We start from the raw sequence: 16,045 nt of genomic DNA, 5'->3' as shown, positions 1-16,045 counted from the left end.
GAGGAAAGTACACTCTGTTTCTTGGACTTTGATGAATTGCTTGGCTCAATTTTAGCCCAATAGGCCAAGATCCATTGAGGACTCAACTCATTGACAGCTCTCAAGGGAAGCAAGTCAACCCTTCACTCCCAAAAGTCAAAACCATCACAGCTGTAGCTGATCATATTAATACTAATATTTTCCAAATGGCCGGCCACATATATACATGTGTTAATTGATAAAAAAATGTGTACCTAAAATGGCTGGTAACCTGGATAGCAACAGTGACCCATTTTGGGGGTTGAAGTTCCACAGGAAAAAGCCGGAGGTTCTGAATTTTCAATTGCTCTCCTCCCATGGGCCACAGCCATGAGATTCCTCAAAACACTTTTAAGGATTTAAATATACTTTTTTTTTTGGATAATCAGGATGTCCGGATCAATTTGCGCGCACACCGACTAATTCTGAGACTCTGAAAGTTAATGACCTCACAAACTCTTCAGTGGTCTCAAGGTTTGAAATGTCTGGTCTCTGTTGAGATTCGAACATACGATGTAATGGAAAGTCAATCACTTATTAGCTTTCTCCCAATTATTTGACCAAATTCCTTGGAGTTAAAAGATGTAAATACCTTTTGGATGTTTAGGTAGATTCCTCAATGGCTCAATCACTATTCTCACTATTTAAATTTTACTTCTCATCCACAGGTCAAATGCCAAATTAATATTACTTTATTTCTTAATCTTCTTTTTTTTTTTTATGCTTTTTTACCTTTCGCTATCTTGGTAACTACTCCTTTTTTTTTTTTTTTTGATAGGCTTTGTAACTATTATTTGTAATGTTCATTGAGAAAATAATATTTGAAGGATCTTTTGAATGCACCACAAAAAATCATCTTACAAGCTGTTACAAAACTTGTATAATGTGGCAAATTATATTTTTAGTGTTAAGAATAATTTTTGGTAAAAAATAAAAAATGGTCTTATTAAATCCATTAAAAAAAAGGGGGTAATGTACCCTGTCTAATTTTTAGTATTTTTATTTGCTGTAAATAATCTTATTCGTACGTGCAACCATGCACGCACGCACGTGAATGTCTGCCTAATTTGTCAGTAGATATGTTGACTTCATTAAATTTATAATTAAGTTATTGATTAAATCAAATGCTTTTTGTGCCTCGACTAGGCAGCAATGCGAAGGTAGACATGCAAGAAGATATGCTAATTTTTTTTCCCATTTATAACTGGTGATTAAGGAGAGAGACAGCCCATTAAGCTCCATTATTTAGTACGGAAAAGTGGTAAACAATTGTGATAATAATGATTTTTACACTCTCTTTTTTATAACCCACGCTTCTTCTTCTTCTTCTTTTTTGTCTTTATCTACGTAAATTTAAAATATTGTCCTTGGTTGTTTGAACAAATGTATTGAAAAAGAGACAAAATAATAAATTTATGTGGATAATGACAAAAAAGAAGAAGTGTGGATTGTAAAAAGAGAAGTGTGAAAATCAATTCTATAAAAAAAAATAGCAATAACTCCATGGTTAAAACATTAAAATCGGAACCTAAGGTGTTGTTTTCGTGATCAATGTCTGGGACTTAAGGGTTTGCTCTCCTTTCTTTGAACTCTTTTGCTGCTAGTCCATACGAGCATTTGCTTCAGTTTGAAGTGGGGTCTTGGCTAGTCGACGGTTGATTTATGGTCCCGGGGTTAGTGGATGTACGCGTAAGCTGGTTTGGATATCGAATTACTAGAAAAATACATTAAAATCAGTCGATAGTACTTAATTTCTTCAAATTTAATACTAATTAAACATTTAAACCTTTCTATGATAGTTTCCAATTTTTCGTTTCAGATTTTCTTATGTAGAAATAGATTGAGATCGTATTTATGTTACTATAAAGGTTTTCTTAATTATCATGGCTCATAAAAGGTAAAGGAGACCTCAAGAATTTATAATGTCCTTAGGCAAAAAGTAATATTCTTGACGAAAATTTTGAGTTTCTACTCCAATGGAAAAGGCTTTTAGGATTACATCTTTGTAGAGCTACTTAAATTATGATATTGGAGACATGTATCCTATGTTTAGTCCATAATTTTTATCTAATTAAAGACAAATGAAAAATCAATAAACTTGAGTGGTTGCTTTTCCAATTTTGTTTTTCCCTACATATATTCGTAATTTAACCACTGGCTGTCTCAATTGGTTACTCTTTAGTATTTTTAATTATATGTAGAATTTCATTATAAAAATCCTTAGTGTTACACTATTCAAATGATTAAATAGGAGTAGTTTTTAACGAAGAGTAAATCCACTTGGCGGTCTAAATCACTTGTCCACTTTTGTAATGGCTATCTTAGTTCTCCCTTTTTTCCCCACGGGTTTCAAACAAACCATTCACGGTCTCTTGATTTAAAATAATAATAATAATAATTTTTTATTATCCATAATACATGACTAAATCAATAATTAAGATTCTATAATAGCCAAATGAAATGTCATGTTTGGATCTTGGTTTAACCATGACTATGTTTTTGTCTTTTAGCCCCTGCTGTTTTTTTTTTTTTGTCTTTTAGTCCCTGCTGTTGGGAGTTGGGACCCATAAAAATGCAATTGGAGATTCTTTGAAATTTTTTCATAAAATAATCAACCAAATGGCTTCCCTCTTTTTCTATTTCTATTATTATTATTTTTTGGTTCCATTGAAATAAAAATAACTATAATTAACATCATAAACACTCCGATAATAATTTGATAATTTTTGATATTTAAACCGGTAAAACGACAACTCGCGCCCTAATCTCTCTAAACTATATATAAACCAACCAATCTCCTGAATCCAATCCAAAAGTAAACCCACTTTCTACTCCACTCCTCTTCCCTCTTCTTCTTCTTAGGAATTTCCAAATTCTTCTCCTCCTATTTCCGATTGGAATCTCACTACCTCACTCTCTCTGCCCCACCAAACACTCACAGTCACAGTCAAGGCAAAAAAAACAAAAAACAAAAAACAAAAAAATCCCAAATCGGTTTACTGTTCAATCTTTGTCTCTGGGGGGATAAACATTGGGGAGGTGGTGGTGGCTGTACAACAATCAACAATTTCCAACCACCTATGGAATCTCCAAGGAACGCCGCAACGCTCGAATCGGCCGAGAGAATCATACTCCGCTGGGACTCGACGGCGTCGGAGGAGGCCAGGGACCGCATGATCTTCGACGGCGACCGCCGCGAGATCGACACCTACCTGACGGCCGTCGACGAGATCCAGCGCTCCATGGAGTCGACCGCGCTGGCCGACGACCAGAGCAAGGCCAGCTCCGCGATACAGATCGCCATGGCCCGCCTCGAGGACGAGTTCCGGAACCTCCTGATTTCCCACATCGGTCCGATCGAGCCGGATTCCTGCGTCTTCGATCCCAGCAACGTCTCCTCCTCCCGCCGATCCTCCGCTTCCAGCATCGACGGCTCTCGCTACTACAGCGAGGACGACGTCAGCAGGGAATTCGATGTTGTTCAGCGAGGTGCCGGAGATGGAGAAGGAGAGGATAGCTCTACTCCGAGCTATCGATCCACGAACAGCATCCGAGAGATCGATTTGATCCCGCCCGAGGCGATATCAGATCTCAGGAGCATCGCTGAGAGGATGATCTCGGCCGGATACACCCGGGAGTGCGTCCAGGTGTACGGAAGCGTACGGAAGTCTGCGGTGGACGCGGGCTTTAAGAAGCTCGGGGTGGAGAAACTCAGCATCGGGGACATCCAGAGGCTGGAGTGGGAGGTTTTAGAGACCAAGATCCGGAGGTGGATACGAGCCGCCAAAGCCTGCGTCCGGATCCTGTTCGCCAGCGAGAAATCGCTGTGCCAGCAGATATTCGACAACATAGGGACCGCAACTGACGAAGCATGTTTTGTGGAGACGGTTAAGGGCCCCGCGATCCAGCTGTTTAACTTCGCCGAGGCGATCAGCATCAGCCGCCGGTCGCCCGAGAAGCTGTTCAAGATCTTGGATCTGCACGACGCGCTGTCCAACTTGCTTCCGGATATCGATGCCGTGTTTCAGTCGGATTCGGCCGAGTCGATCCGGGTTCAGGCGGCGGAGATTCTGACCCGGTTGGCGGAGGCGGCGAGGGGGATTCTGTCGGAGTTCGAAAACGCCGTGCTTCGCGACCCGTCTAAGGTTCCGGTTCCAGGAGGTACAATTCACCCCTTGACTAGATACGTTATGAATTACATAAGCTTGATATCTGATTACAAGCAAACCTTGATTGAATTGAATGTATCTAAGCCGTCGACGGGGTCGAGATATTCCGGCGATCCGTCGATCCCGGATATGGATTTTGCTGAGCAGGAGGGGAGGTCCCCTTTATCTCTGCATTTGATTTGGATCATTGTGATCTTACAGTTCAATTTGGATGGGAAGTCTAAACTCTATAAAGATGACTCAATAGGTCATTTATTCATGATGAACAATGTTCATTACATTGTTCAGAAAATTAAGGGTTCGCCGGATCTTAGAGAATTGATCGGAGACGATTTCCTAAAGAAGTTAACGGGCAAGTTCCAGCAGGCGGCCACTAGCTACCAGAGATCGACTTGGGTTAGGGTTTTGTATTGTTTGAGAGATGAGGGGTTACATGTGAGTGGTAGTTTCTCGTCGGGGGTTTCAAAGACTGCTTTGAGAGAGAGGTTTAAGGCATTCAATTCTATTTTTGATGAGGTTCACAGGATTCAAGCCACATGGCTGATACCAGATACCCAGCTCAGGGAAGAACTCCGGATATCAGTTTCAGAGAAGTTGATTCCGGCTTACCGGTCATTCTTAGGCCGGTTCAGGAGCCATATAGAAAGTGGGAGGCACCCTGAGACTTATATCAAGTACTCAGTTGAGGATTTAGAAAGTGCGTTGTTGGATTTCTTTGAGGGGTACCCAGTTTCGCAACACTTGAGGAGGAGATCACAGTGAGGGGTTGGGGAAGAGTTTTACTGAGATAGAATCTAGGACCAAATTCTTTGAATTTTTGATGGAGTGTTTGGGTGCAAGGTTCTGGTCGTTCTGGGATTCCCTTATCTGAATTTCCTGCAGACACTGGAACAGATCGAGTGAACGAGATGATTTATTGCTCCCCAGAATTACCCGAGTCGCTGAACTTGAATGCTTCTTCGCTGTTGTCGTTTCATTTGTTACTACATTCTGGCTTTTGTTTTTTGGTTCATTTGTTCATAGGGGAATTGTTGTATGTTGTACACTCTAATATCTAGTAGAAACGAAGGAACAAGCATTTGACAGTAGTTCCTATGGTCTCAAGTGCTTTAGAAGGTGTCAAACTGATGAGTTTTGGGAGAGTTGATTTGTACAAGTACTGTAATAAAGAAACAACAATTCTCAAATCGCAACTAGGTTGGGTCTTGTTTTTGAGTACCTTGGATTACTTCCTATTATAGTAACTGTTTACTGAGCTTATTGCGTTGTTAATTTGTGTGAAATGAGCTAGTTTTCTTCCATGGATCTCGCCGTATTTTTCTATCATTCCCAGTCAAGTATTCATTTGTGATTCAAGTTTATGACTCAGATGAAACTCCGTTATCGAGATTTGAAAATTTTGGAAGTATAAACCATGTGTCTGTGTTTCTGTATTGGATGATCTAGATGATGGAACTCTTAGACGGCAGTTCTGCGTATTGCACATTTGGTGAACTCTTCCTTGCTCTGTTGAGTGTTGATTCATTTTCGACCAAGAAAGCAGAATTGTCTTTCGGGTGTTCTTGAATTCAAGAACAGAGGGTTTTACAAAATTCTCCAAAAAGCCGTTTAAAAAATGATCTGTCAAATGATATTTCCATGTTGTATATTGATATGGTAAAGGAGAAAGAGATGAAAAAAAGAAGAAGAATGAAAATACTCCACCAAACAAGCGACCCGTCAAGTAAGTCTAGCATGGAGATCCTAATGCTTAACCATCAGGGTGTTGAATAATCTTTGCTGCTCACTATATTAGGTAATCCGAAAACTGACGTGAAAGCTTCAATTCACTGATTCATGTAGGCGAGGCGAAAATTCAAGCTCACCCTTTCAAACCTGGATCCAGGGGTGCTATAATGCACCCGCAGTATAGCCGTGTAGTGCGGCTAATCAGAACAATAGACGGCTCGGATTTTAATCAGAACAATGTACAGAATATTACCGGTTAGTACATGACAGAAGCTTTTTTTGAACGAGGATTGCATAAATTTACAAGTACTTGGAGTAAAAGTTAGACCGATTATTTTACAATCTTCTAGTTCAAGTCAAATAATCAAACACTTTAACGTGACTGCTCCGGGAGTTCGTGATTCTTAGAAAGGGCAAGATTGTGCTTACAAAGTATATAGTGCTCGTTATCTTGAAGCAAAAAAATTACTCCCTCTGTTTCATTTTGATAGTTTCATAAGAAGAAATGTACTATAATTTTCGGATTAAAAAAATAAAGTACTTTCAGTGATTTTTTTTAAATTTTTTCTCATCAAATTAATAAAACTAATCAAGATCTTTAATTTGATGCGGAAAAACTTGATTAATATTGTACAAAAGTACTTTATTATTTGATCTGAAAATTGCAAATTTTCTCGTGGGGGACTATTATCTGTGACAGAGAGAGCACTACTAAAACGATAAGATAAATTTGATAACTCATCCTCGAAACAAAGATGTCACTGCCAATAATTATCAGCACGGGGAAATTGCAGCTACTATCAGATGTCCTCCATTTCTTTTATATTGAGAGACATGGTACTATGACCAAAAGGGTCAAGCGATGTTGATTTGCTATCATTATTAGTCCTGTGAATGTAACCACATCGAAGGATACGTCAGTTGGGTGCCTTGCAATTTTTTCCCACCCAGAAAGTCTGAGAATCCCGACCGGGGATTCCCGACCGAATTCCCGACGCCACACCGGGCCTGTTCCGGCCAGCGGACGGCTGATCGGAGCTGACCAAAAATTCTATAAAAAAAAATCGAGTGGGTTAGCGCGGAAATCAACGGCATCCGATGTGTGTAGGTGGCCGATCCAAACACTTCATTTTTTTGTCTACAATGGAGTGTTTGGATCGGCCATCTACACACATCGGATGCCGTTGATTTTCGCAAAGACCCACTCGATTTTTTTTTATAGAATTTTTGGTCGGCTCCGATCAGCCGTCCGATGGCCGGAACAGGCCCGGCGCGGCGTTGGGAATTTGGTCAGGAATTCCCGATCGGGAACTGTAGTCTCACTCTTTCCCGCCGTTGAACGGGGTTTTGGGAAAATATCTTCTCAATTTAGTTTGGCTTTTGCTATTTTTGACTTTTAGATAATTGACCGTGCAATTAGAAAAAAGGAAAATGAGAGAGAGAATCTTAGCCCCAGAGATGGTCCAGTTAGTTAGTGAATTTGCTTTCCACATAATTGACCATGATTCGATTATTGGGATTGGGCTGCAATAAAGTAATTTTTTATGAATTCTCTGTTCCTGGCGTGGATGGTTTGCCTTTGACCGGATCGAAGAGGCAATTAGTTGAAATGCGACACCGTGACTGTTGGAAAAAAAGGGAGAGAGATAACCTTGAAGAAAGAAGAGAGAAGATAACCCTTCTAGATGTGGGCCTCAACATTAGGATGCCAATTCGAGAATTTTTTGCTCACACTTTGACATTTCCGTGGACAATATACTCATTAGTAATTCGAGAATTTTTTGCTCACACTTTGACATTTCCGTGGACAATATACTCATTAGTATTAAGACTTTTACAGCCCCTTTGAATGGAGGATGGAGGGGTGAGAAAAGAAAAGAGATGTGATTTCTCACCCTCTCATTCAAATAACAGTGAGAAATCAAATTCTCACAGGCGACTGGTAGAGTTTCAGCGACTCTTCAATGAGCTGAAATTCTCTCCCTCTTATTTCCGGCAAACCTGGTACTCTCTCTCTCTTCTCCGGCGACGATCCGACGAGGGGGTGGACCACACGCTCCCCTTTCCTCAAGAAATCTCGCCATTTTTGGCGAGAAATGGAAATGGGCTTGGGAGGGGTTCTGGTCTCCCTCCGTCTCTCACCCTCTCTCACCTTCTTCCCCTTCGAAACGAGGGAGAGATTGAGCTCTCTCCCCGTTTCTTTTCTTCTCTCGCGAACTCTCGCTTACCAAACGAGCTGTAAGACTTGACCAACCAACCCTTCCTCTTGCGTAGTGGTGCTGTAAACTACCGAAGCCGCTGTCAAATTCAAGCCGTCTCTCGATACACACCAACCTCAGTGGTCCAGTGGCCCAGGTTTAGCTGTGTGTGAGACGCAGACAGTAAGATGGTGGGCTTCCAGTCGAGGAGAGGAAGGGAGTCGTGCTTATTAATCCTCCTATTCTGACCGGCTGCAAAGTTCTAGTCATGTCCGGCCCAGGGTGGAATTGACGAACGCATAGGGAGCCAGCTTAGTGGGGAAGCCGTCGCTCCCGGCCCCCACTTTTTTTTTTTGGCTCGGAGAGGGTTCCAAAATATACAATTTGTAATTTTAAATAATAAAGAATTTCAATTGCCTTCATGTATCATCTTCTCCTACACTAGGGGAGTAGTTTATAGTTCCCTAGTGTAGTTTATAGTTTTATAGTATATTTTTGCGAAGGCGGACGGCTGCTCATTGTTCTCAATTGATTTCTCCAACGCTAGGGGAGTAGTTCCATAGAGTAGTCTAGCTCTCTTTTCCTGCCTAAATGCACAAATATAGGCATTCAAATGCATAACACCAGATTTTATCGGGTTCAGAAGACGAGAAATTTGCTTCATTCATTGAGAAACGTTTGCTAGTGATGAACTTAACTGTGTGCTATTACAAAACCACGAGCCGTGGCTAACAATTATGGAAAACATGGTAGAAGTCTATATCAATCAAATAAATGGTAACAAGATACACAAGACAGGGAAAAAAGGAAGAGAACAAGAAAACATATAAAAGAGGCAAACTCAATCGTATTTCCCCTAAAGTAATTTTACCAACTCCACCGGCATAAGTTCTACAAAGGCTCAGGGAGTGACAATGCGATCGTCTGGATGATCATTGGAGTAATGGTGTTTCTCACAAACTATCAAGTCTAACAGCTATTCCGTTTTGTCTTCTTCCGTATCACCGTTTGATAATCCATTTCCACCGTATACTGGCATGACTTCAGTTGGACTTCGGACATCCTTTGAAGGCATAGGGGACGGTTTTATGAGTGTCAAAGTATCATCCTTGTCAAACTCTTCACTTGGATCGCCTGAGTAAGCATACCTGCCACGTAAAAACATCCAAATGAGAGAAAAAACATCAGAGGCAATGATTTCTTTCTTTTTACGCGAAAAACTCCTTGAGTGGAGCCTGCAACAAATTGCAATGGACTGTAATCCGCCTATACAAATTGCAGAATATGACATAGTATATGCAGGATGTGTCTTGAAGAAAGCTTTTTTACCTCGTAGAGTTCTGAGATGGTGCCCAGAGAGCACAGATGACGCAGAGCAGAGAGAAAGAGAGAACTTGCCAGAAGGCAGGGATGATCCAAGCATTCTGCCATCGCTCATTGTACACATCAGATGACTTGAAGTGAAGCTGCAATACACACATACGCATGGACAATAAAGGATTATAATATTTATATATTAAAGAAGTGGAGTGAGGTCCAATCTCTCCTGGATGGGAGGGGAAATCCATGATGTGAAAATAAGGGGTTTTGTCAGATATTTGTTTATAACAGATTTACCTGAGCTCAAACTGGAACTGACTCGCCAAATTTGGACCATATTACAAAAACATCAAAGAATGAACTTGACTGCGAATCCTATCAAATTTTGAAAAGATGCTGATGGTAGCTTTCTCTCTATATAGACTCCAAATGATAACTTCATAGGCCAATAACTACTACGTAGACTCCAAATGATCCTCTTCCATTCTGGAGTCAGCTCCTTTCCAGTCCATGACAATGGACTGGACCGTCCAGTTAACCTATTTGTGGGCCCTTCCCGGGCCCATTTTGATGATCCAAACCATTCACGTTTTAGAGCTCGTCAATCACATCAACCATGTAACAAATCATGTTGATTGGATACCAGTTGATATTATTTCAGAATGCATTTGTCTTGAGAAATGGGTTCCAATTCGGGGTTGTAATCTTTTTATGTTCTAAAATAAATGTGTTCTGAAATCATAAAAAAAAACAATCAACTTGATTTTCTAGGTGAATGATGTTCTCACTTCTCAACAAGTTCTAAAATATGGACGGATTGGATCATCAAAGTAGATCCGGGAAGGGCCCACAAACGGTCCAGTCCATGAAAATGGACTGGGAAGGACTGACTCCATTTAGAATAGGGGAAGGTCAATTACAGTCTACAGACCCTTCAAGGTTTGCATTTTCTTGAACGGTTCATTGTTTATACTCATTTATACTCAAAATTCCATAACACGTGAAAGAGATAAATTAGCCTTAGTTGCCTGAAGGAGATTACCTCATAGCATATCCACCCTACTGACACAATAACAGTTACTGCCAAAGCATTTGTAAACTTCCTGTATATATCTAGCTTTCCCAACATCCGTCTAGCCTGCCACATCAAATCAATAAGCAAATGTTGTTATGCCGGTGTCTGTCTTTTTAGAATTCAGTAGCAAAAATAGAACTTGGTACTTCAGAAAAAGGCAGGTGTCATTTCAGAATGCAGCATAAGATGGAACTTGGAAGGGACATTCTGGGGCAACAGGAAAAGTGAAGCCCAGGCTTCCATAAGCTCATAGTAAGAAGGCAAATTGCACACAATCTAGTCATAGGATATAGCAGCCCTAAACGGTATCCAAAGACCTAACTATGATACATAACACATCTTGCATAACACCTTGACCTGTGAGTGAAATCAATTAAGATCCCAAGTTCACCGTTTTCAACTTTTTAAAATAGCTTGTAAATCACATTGATCTGGGCACAATAGGATAGTTGATTTGTTACCATGGCCCCAATAACAGCATAACTCAGAATTAACATAATCGAATGGAAGTTGTAATGTCATTTGAATTTGAATCAGGCGTAGCATCTACAGAGTGAATGCCCAGGTTCAACAATAAGAGGAATGTGGTTATCACTAGCATATTTGTACAATTTGCAGACATGATCATATTAACTTGTGATTTCGTAGAAAGTTTCTTGATAAGCTGTGCCTACTCAAGCAGCGAATTCTTCATAAATAAGTGCCTATTCTACCACTTGCTATTTTCCACCATGACTTCTAAATACTTTTTAGAAGTTGGTCTTTTTAGCTTTTCATGGCTTTCCATACCATTTATACATTTCCACAATGCCTAGGCAAGTACACCTTTATCAAGAGAAAAAATGTCGTCCCCAAAATATGTTTAACCAGATTAGAACGCCAACTGAATGACAAAACATTTCGCCCTTTTCATCAGCTAGATGTGCATCACTTGAGCTCCAGAATACGAAAAAGCAGAACCAATCAGAGCAAATAAATTTTGTAGATTTGCTTACACAATTGTCAAACAACCGGCTATAATCTTACTCCAAGATTATTGTAAGTAGGTGCTTTCAAGTTTCAAGAAAGAGATCAAGTACCTGAAGCTTATTCAGAGTACCAGAGAGCGAGATAAATATCCAAAGAATGAAGAAAGCATCCAAGAAAGCCACAGGAAGAACAAAAAACAGTCTTGCTTTCCCTGAAAGATCACTGATGGCTCCAACATTCTCTACCAGTTCAAGCACTTCTGATGCAAGAAAGAAGGTTCCTCCGAGCATTGCAACCTTTGAAGTAAGACCACCTAGGGTAGGTCTTACAACACCATAGCCCATACAAACTGTCAGGATTATCAAACGTGAAACTGTGCGTTTCACGGTGCCAAAGGTGACTGCCCAGACAGTGGTCCCAGTTGGTCTAACTCCAGTTTCATTAAATTCGGCATAATCAAAGTACCACAAGGCCACCTCAAACATGCCCAATGTTATCACTAGGGTTATACAATTCTGCAATGGAAGCACTTCTTTCCAAAATCTTGCATACTGAGAGAACCAAAACACTCCAAGTATCACAAATACAAGAGACATGAACCCATAAAAGTTCATAAGTGGAGCCATTCTACCAGGTAAGTAACCGGAGGGATTTTTCCATACAGATTTCCCCTCTACGACCAACTCCTTGAGATTCGGATCACAATGAATGAAATAGAGATTATACATCCCCGTTTTTGTAATTTGTATCGTCTTAGATTTCAATGTTGAGGTTAGATCATCAACACCAAACGATACACCAAACACTTGGGGCCAGCCAGGATTTTTGATGGACTGCCGGTGAATGATTTCTCCTTGTGTGCACACACCCAATTTCGCAAGATCTGCTGTACAGCATACAGCTCTTTGGCCCCCATAAGCTGAGCCTCCAATTGTCTCTCTATCATCCACCTCAAAAATAACGGCATGAATTGGCAGTGAGCTGACATTTGAGAACTCTTTGGGCCTCTTGAATGTAATCTTTTCAAACCTGATTCAAACCATTGACAAAGGTTAGGCATCGGTTTCATACATTCAACAAAAAAAATTCCTATTTCACACTACGACTAAATTAAATTTGAAATAAAAGCATTAGAAACTAACCAATGAAGCTAGGAAGACATGGAGCTATAAAAATGTTGAAGCCATGGACAAAACAGTTCTTTGCCATAGACTTCCAGGATAAAGATCTGATTTGAAGAAAATTAATTCCTTTCAACAAAACCATTGAAGACAGATTTTTAGCAATTCCAAATAACTTTTGAACAAATTAACACTGCGGGAAAAAAATGCAGTTAATGAGGCCATCTCCAACTCTTCCTTCTATTCAATACTTTTGATATGAACCAATCAATTGGGCATAAGATCTAATCACAACATTCAAGTTGACACTTCATTACCGGAAAAATGGTTAATTTGCCATCAATGTTTAATCTCCTTTCATCTCTATCACCATCAACACCACTCATCATCTCTCTAGCATTCCAAACTTTGCCTCGGATCTCTTCTGTCTCGACTTGTATGGTTCTTTCCAAGCGGGATCTCACCGTCTGACCATGATTGGTTAAACTGGCTCACTCCTCCGGATTTTGCTGCACATCTCAAGAGGGCTCATGCGCTCTCCTCCTGGCCTCTATGGTTGTTCTGTCTCGGGATCTCAACTATCAATTTGCACAGCTCAACAGCTCCACTGTCTCGCATTTCTTTCTATTTCCCTTTGCAAACTCAAGTTGGTTTCATCCACCTTGAGTTTGAGGGGGATGTTAGTATATATTGATATATTTCCTATTTCACTGTTTCCTATATAGGCTCCTCACTTGTATAATGTGAACAACTCAATTCAAATCAATATACTGTTTCCAAAAATTTTGAGCAAAAGAAGTCTCCCTTGATTTGAGTTAAAAACAGAAAAGAGAATAAAATTCCTTCGGGAGGGTTCTCAAACTCAAAATTGAAGTTTGAGCAAGACTTGAGTGAGGGTTGGGGATGCCCTAAGGCCCCTAACAAGGAGCTTTTTGTCAAGTGATTCACATATTCCTGTTGAGTGTCGAGAAAATGACCCCCCATTATCATCAAATCCCCTTGAGAAAACCGAGAAAACGCAACGGCAACACACGAGAAAGTGACAGCTGACAATTTTCCTCTGAAATTGGCATGAAATACAGAACCAAACGACACTATAAAATTGACTCAGATCTCAAACAATACCTATTGATAAACCAGATAATCCCAATTTCCCACCATATCACCACTAACCAACACAGTCATTCACATGAAAATGAGGAGATCTCGCATTTAACCAAAAGGACGGATCTTTTTTAGCAGATTTACGAAAGAGAGATGAAATTCACCGTATGTAAGAGGATTCGTTGCGATTGGCAGAAGAGGAGTAGATTCCCTCGCTGCCGGCGTGGACTACGAAGGCGTTGCCTTTGGTCACGAATTTCTCTCCCGAGTAAAGATGTACGGAGGCTTCAACGCTCGGCGATGACAAAGCGAAGAGAAGAGATAGTGCTAGTAGTAGAGCCGGGATTGACTGAAAAAGCCGCGGCATTGACATTGATGCCAGTTGAATTCGCTGTGCTGAAGTTCCGGTTCCAGAGAGAGAGAGAGAGAGAGAGAGAGGTGCGTGTGGATCTGCTAAAAGGGTAGACTCATGATGAGAGTGAAGTCCTCCCCAGATCTTTCTTTCGAGCTAAAATGGCCGGACCCATAAAATAAAATATGGTTAAATTCATTGAAATTCATCTTTCGTGCTAGTGAACATGTGCACCCGTCGGTGTTAAATTTTACTCCTATTTTTTTTATTTTTTTTTTGAACCAAAAATTTTACTCCTATTGAAATTCACATTTCTATATCTAAATGTCTCCATCTTGATCAACTTTTGTTATGCATATCCGATTTATATTTAGAAAGGGTAGACGACTACTTTTTACGTTTATACTTGGAAGATCAATAAAAAACGAAACAGAATTTCACATGGATCAGTCTCGTAATAAAAATTGATCGCACGTGTGAGATTTTGAATACAAAATCTTAAAGTGTAGCTCCGAGTTTTAGACTATCACGAACTCCTTTGATTTATGAGTTTTATTTAGTATGGATTAAGTATTTTTGACGGCAACTTTAACTTAGCAATAGAACATCACTTCATCATATCATATCATAGACTACTAAAGTAGTTGTTGGACGTGTTCCCACTCTGGTTTCAACGTGGCCATTGATGGGCTCTTAAATCCATGATTAAAATTGTATATATATCGTATACTGGAAGCTCTTTAAAAACTGATTTGTTTACTCGCATGGAATTTAATCTGATGTTAAACAAAGAAATGGTAGACTTTTGTAAAGTGGAGTGGACCTTTGACTTTGATATAGCACCGGAACTGGAAAGTATCTGAATCGAGTTTTGGGGAGAATTATTTTGTGATTTTGGGGCTCCGCCGTGTCATTCTCCAACACCTTTATCAACCGCACATTTATGGAGATCTAATATTAAATATGACGGACGAGTGTTTAGGGCATCACGAGGCAATTGAGTTACTATTAGTCAGTTTTGGGGGCACCCATATGGACCAGATTGACAGGTTTGCATGTTCTGTAGGCATATGACCCGATAATAGCGCATATTAGTCCGGATCGGTAGGGTCAGAAACAAAAAAACTATTATTCCCCCTCAGCTCAGATTTGGTTTGATTTTAATATCGCCCTTAAGTGTCACTTTTAATATACTTTTAATCATGATTAGTCTTCAAAATTTTACGAAAAAAATCTTGACTTTAAGGAAAAACTAGTAATATTTTGAGATAGCCTAAAATCACATAAAAGACTAACATCAAGAGACGGAAAGAGCAAAAACGTGCACCCAAAACTAAGTTATGAATCCTGAATTTTTTTTTTTTTTCCTTCTCTCTCTCTCTAAACTTTTCTACCAGAAGGGTTTTCGTTTGGGGGGAGGGGCTGCCGCTCCCCTCCTCTCCCTCCTTCCTCCCCTTTTTTTTTTTCCCCTAATCTCCCCCTCCTTTTTTTTTCTATCGTTTCCACTATCCCGGTTTCAGCTTTTCCAACTGTCGAGTCTGGCGTGGACTCCGGCCATGGTGCTGTGGGTCGTTTCGTTTCGTCCTCGTGGTGGAAGCTCAGATCTGGTAGCTGGTGGCCGGTGGTAGAGTTAAATAAGGTGAGGTTTGTGGAGTTAGGTTTTGTTTTCGGCGGTCTTCCGTCTCTTTTACCGGCTGTTTCTTCCAGTCTGGTCTTGTACCGCTTCGGGGTCTCCCCGGATCTGGTGAGGTTGTGGTGGTGGGTAAATAATTTCTTTGTTTTAGTTCTTCTTCTGGTGAGTGTTTTGTATGGGCTAGGTTTCGGTGTTTGGTCGGATTCGAGGGCTACTGTGGTCGGCGGCTGATACGGTGGTGTTATGGGGGTTTCCGGCGGCGGCAACAGTGGTGCCTGCTTTGGGGGTTCTCGTTTCGGCTCCGGTTTGGTTGTCTTGCCCGTGTTGCTCCTTATCCTGGGCCGTAAACGGCAGATCA

The 16,045-nt window shown here is 40.5% G+C and overlaps 2 protein-coding genes across 2 annotated transcripts; one reads left to right on the top strand and one right to left on the bottom strand.

The window, feature by feature from the left end:
• Positions 1–2,830: 2,830 nt before the first annotated feature.
• LOC131336220 (exocyst complex component EXO70A1-like) lies at positions 2,831–5,405 on the top strand. Its single transcript, XM_058371977.1, has one exon. The coding sequence runs from the start codon at positions 3,099–3,101 to the stop codon at positions 4,947–4,949; it is 1,851 nt and encodes a 616-aa protein (XP_058227960.1). The 5' UTR covers positions 2,831–3,098; the 3' UTR covers positions 4,950–5,405.
• Positions 5,406–8,741: 3,336 nt separating this feature from the next.
• On the bottom strand, positions 8,742–14,265 carry LOC131336091 (uncharacterized). The gene is made up of 5 exons (XM_058371753.1): positions 13,867–14,265; positions 11,588–12,506; positions 10,476–10,571; positions 9,443–9,579; positions 8,742–9,261 (listed from the first exon to the last, which is right to left on the bottom strand). The coding sequence occupies exons 1-5, from the start codon at positions 14,073–14,075 to the stop codon at positions 9,090–9,092; spliced, it is 1,533 nt and encodes a 510-aa protein (XP_058227736.1). The 5' UTR covers positions 14,076–14,265; the 3' UTR covers positions 8,742–9,089.
• Between the last annotated feature and the right edge of the window lie 1,780 nt (positions 14,266–16,045).

Source organism: Rhododendron vialii, chromosome 8a (genome assembly GCF_030253575.1).
Source record: "Rhododendron vialii isolate Sample 1 chromosome 8a, ASM3025357v1".
In the NCBI taxonomy this organism is placed as follows: Eukaryota; Viridiplantae; Streptophyta; class Magnoliopsida; order Ericales; family Ericaceae; genus Rhododendron; species Rhododendron vialii.
The sequence above is the reverse complement of the archived record's forward strand: the minus strand, read 5'-3'. Positions and strand labels throughout refer to the sequence as shown.

What these genes read in the sequence shown, in the direction of transcription:
- LOC131336220 (XM_058371977.1), top strand. Translation starts at nt 3,099, where the DNA reads ATGGAATCTCCAAGGAACGCCGCAACGCTCGAATCGGCCGAGAGAATC.
- LOC131336091 (XM_058371753.1), bottom strand. Translation starts at nt 14,075, where the DNA reads ATGTCAATGCCGCGGCTTTTTCAGTCAATCCCGGCTCTACTACTAGCA. An exon ending in GTACTCTGAATAAGCTTCAG is followed by an intron (nt 10,572 to 11,587) that starts GTACTTGATCTC and finishes TTGATGTGGCAG; the next exon opens with GCTAGACGGATGTTGGGAAA. An exon ending in CCATCTCAGAACTCTACGAG is followed by an intron (nt 9,262 to 9,442) that starts GTAAAAAAGCTT and finishes TTTACGTGGCAG; the next exon opens with GTATGCTTACTCAGGCGATC.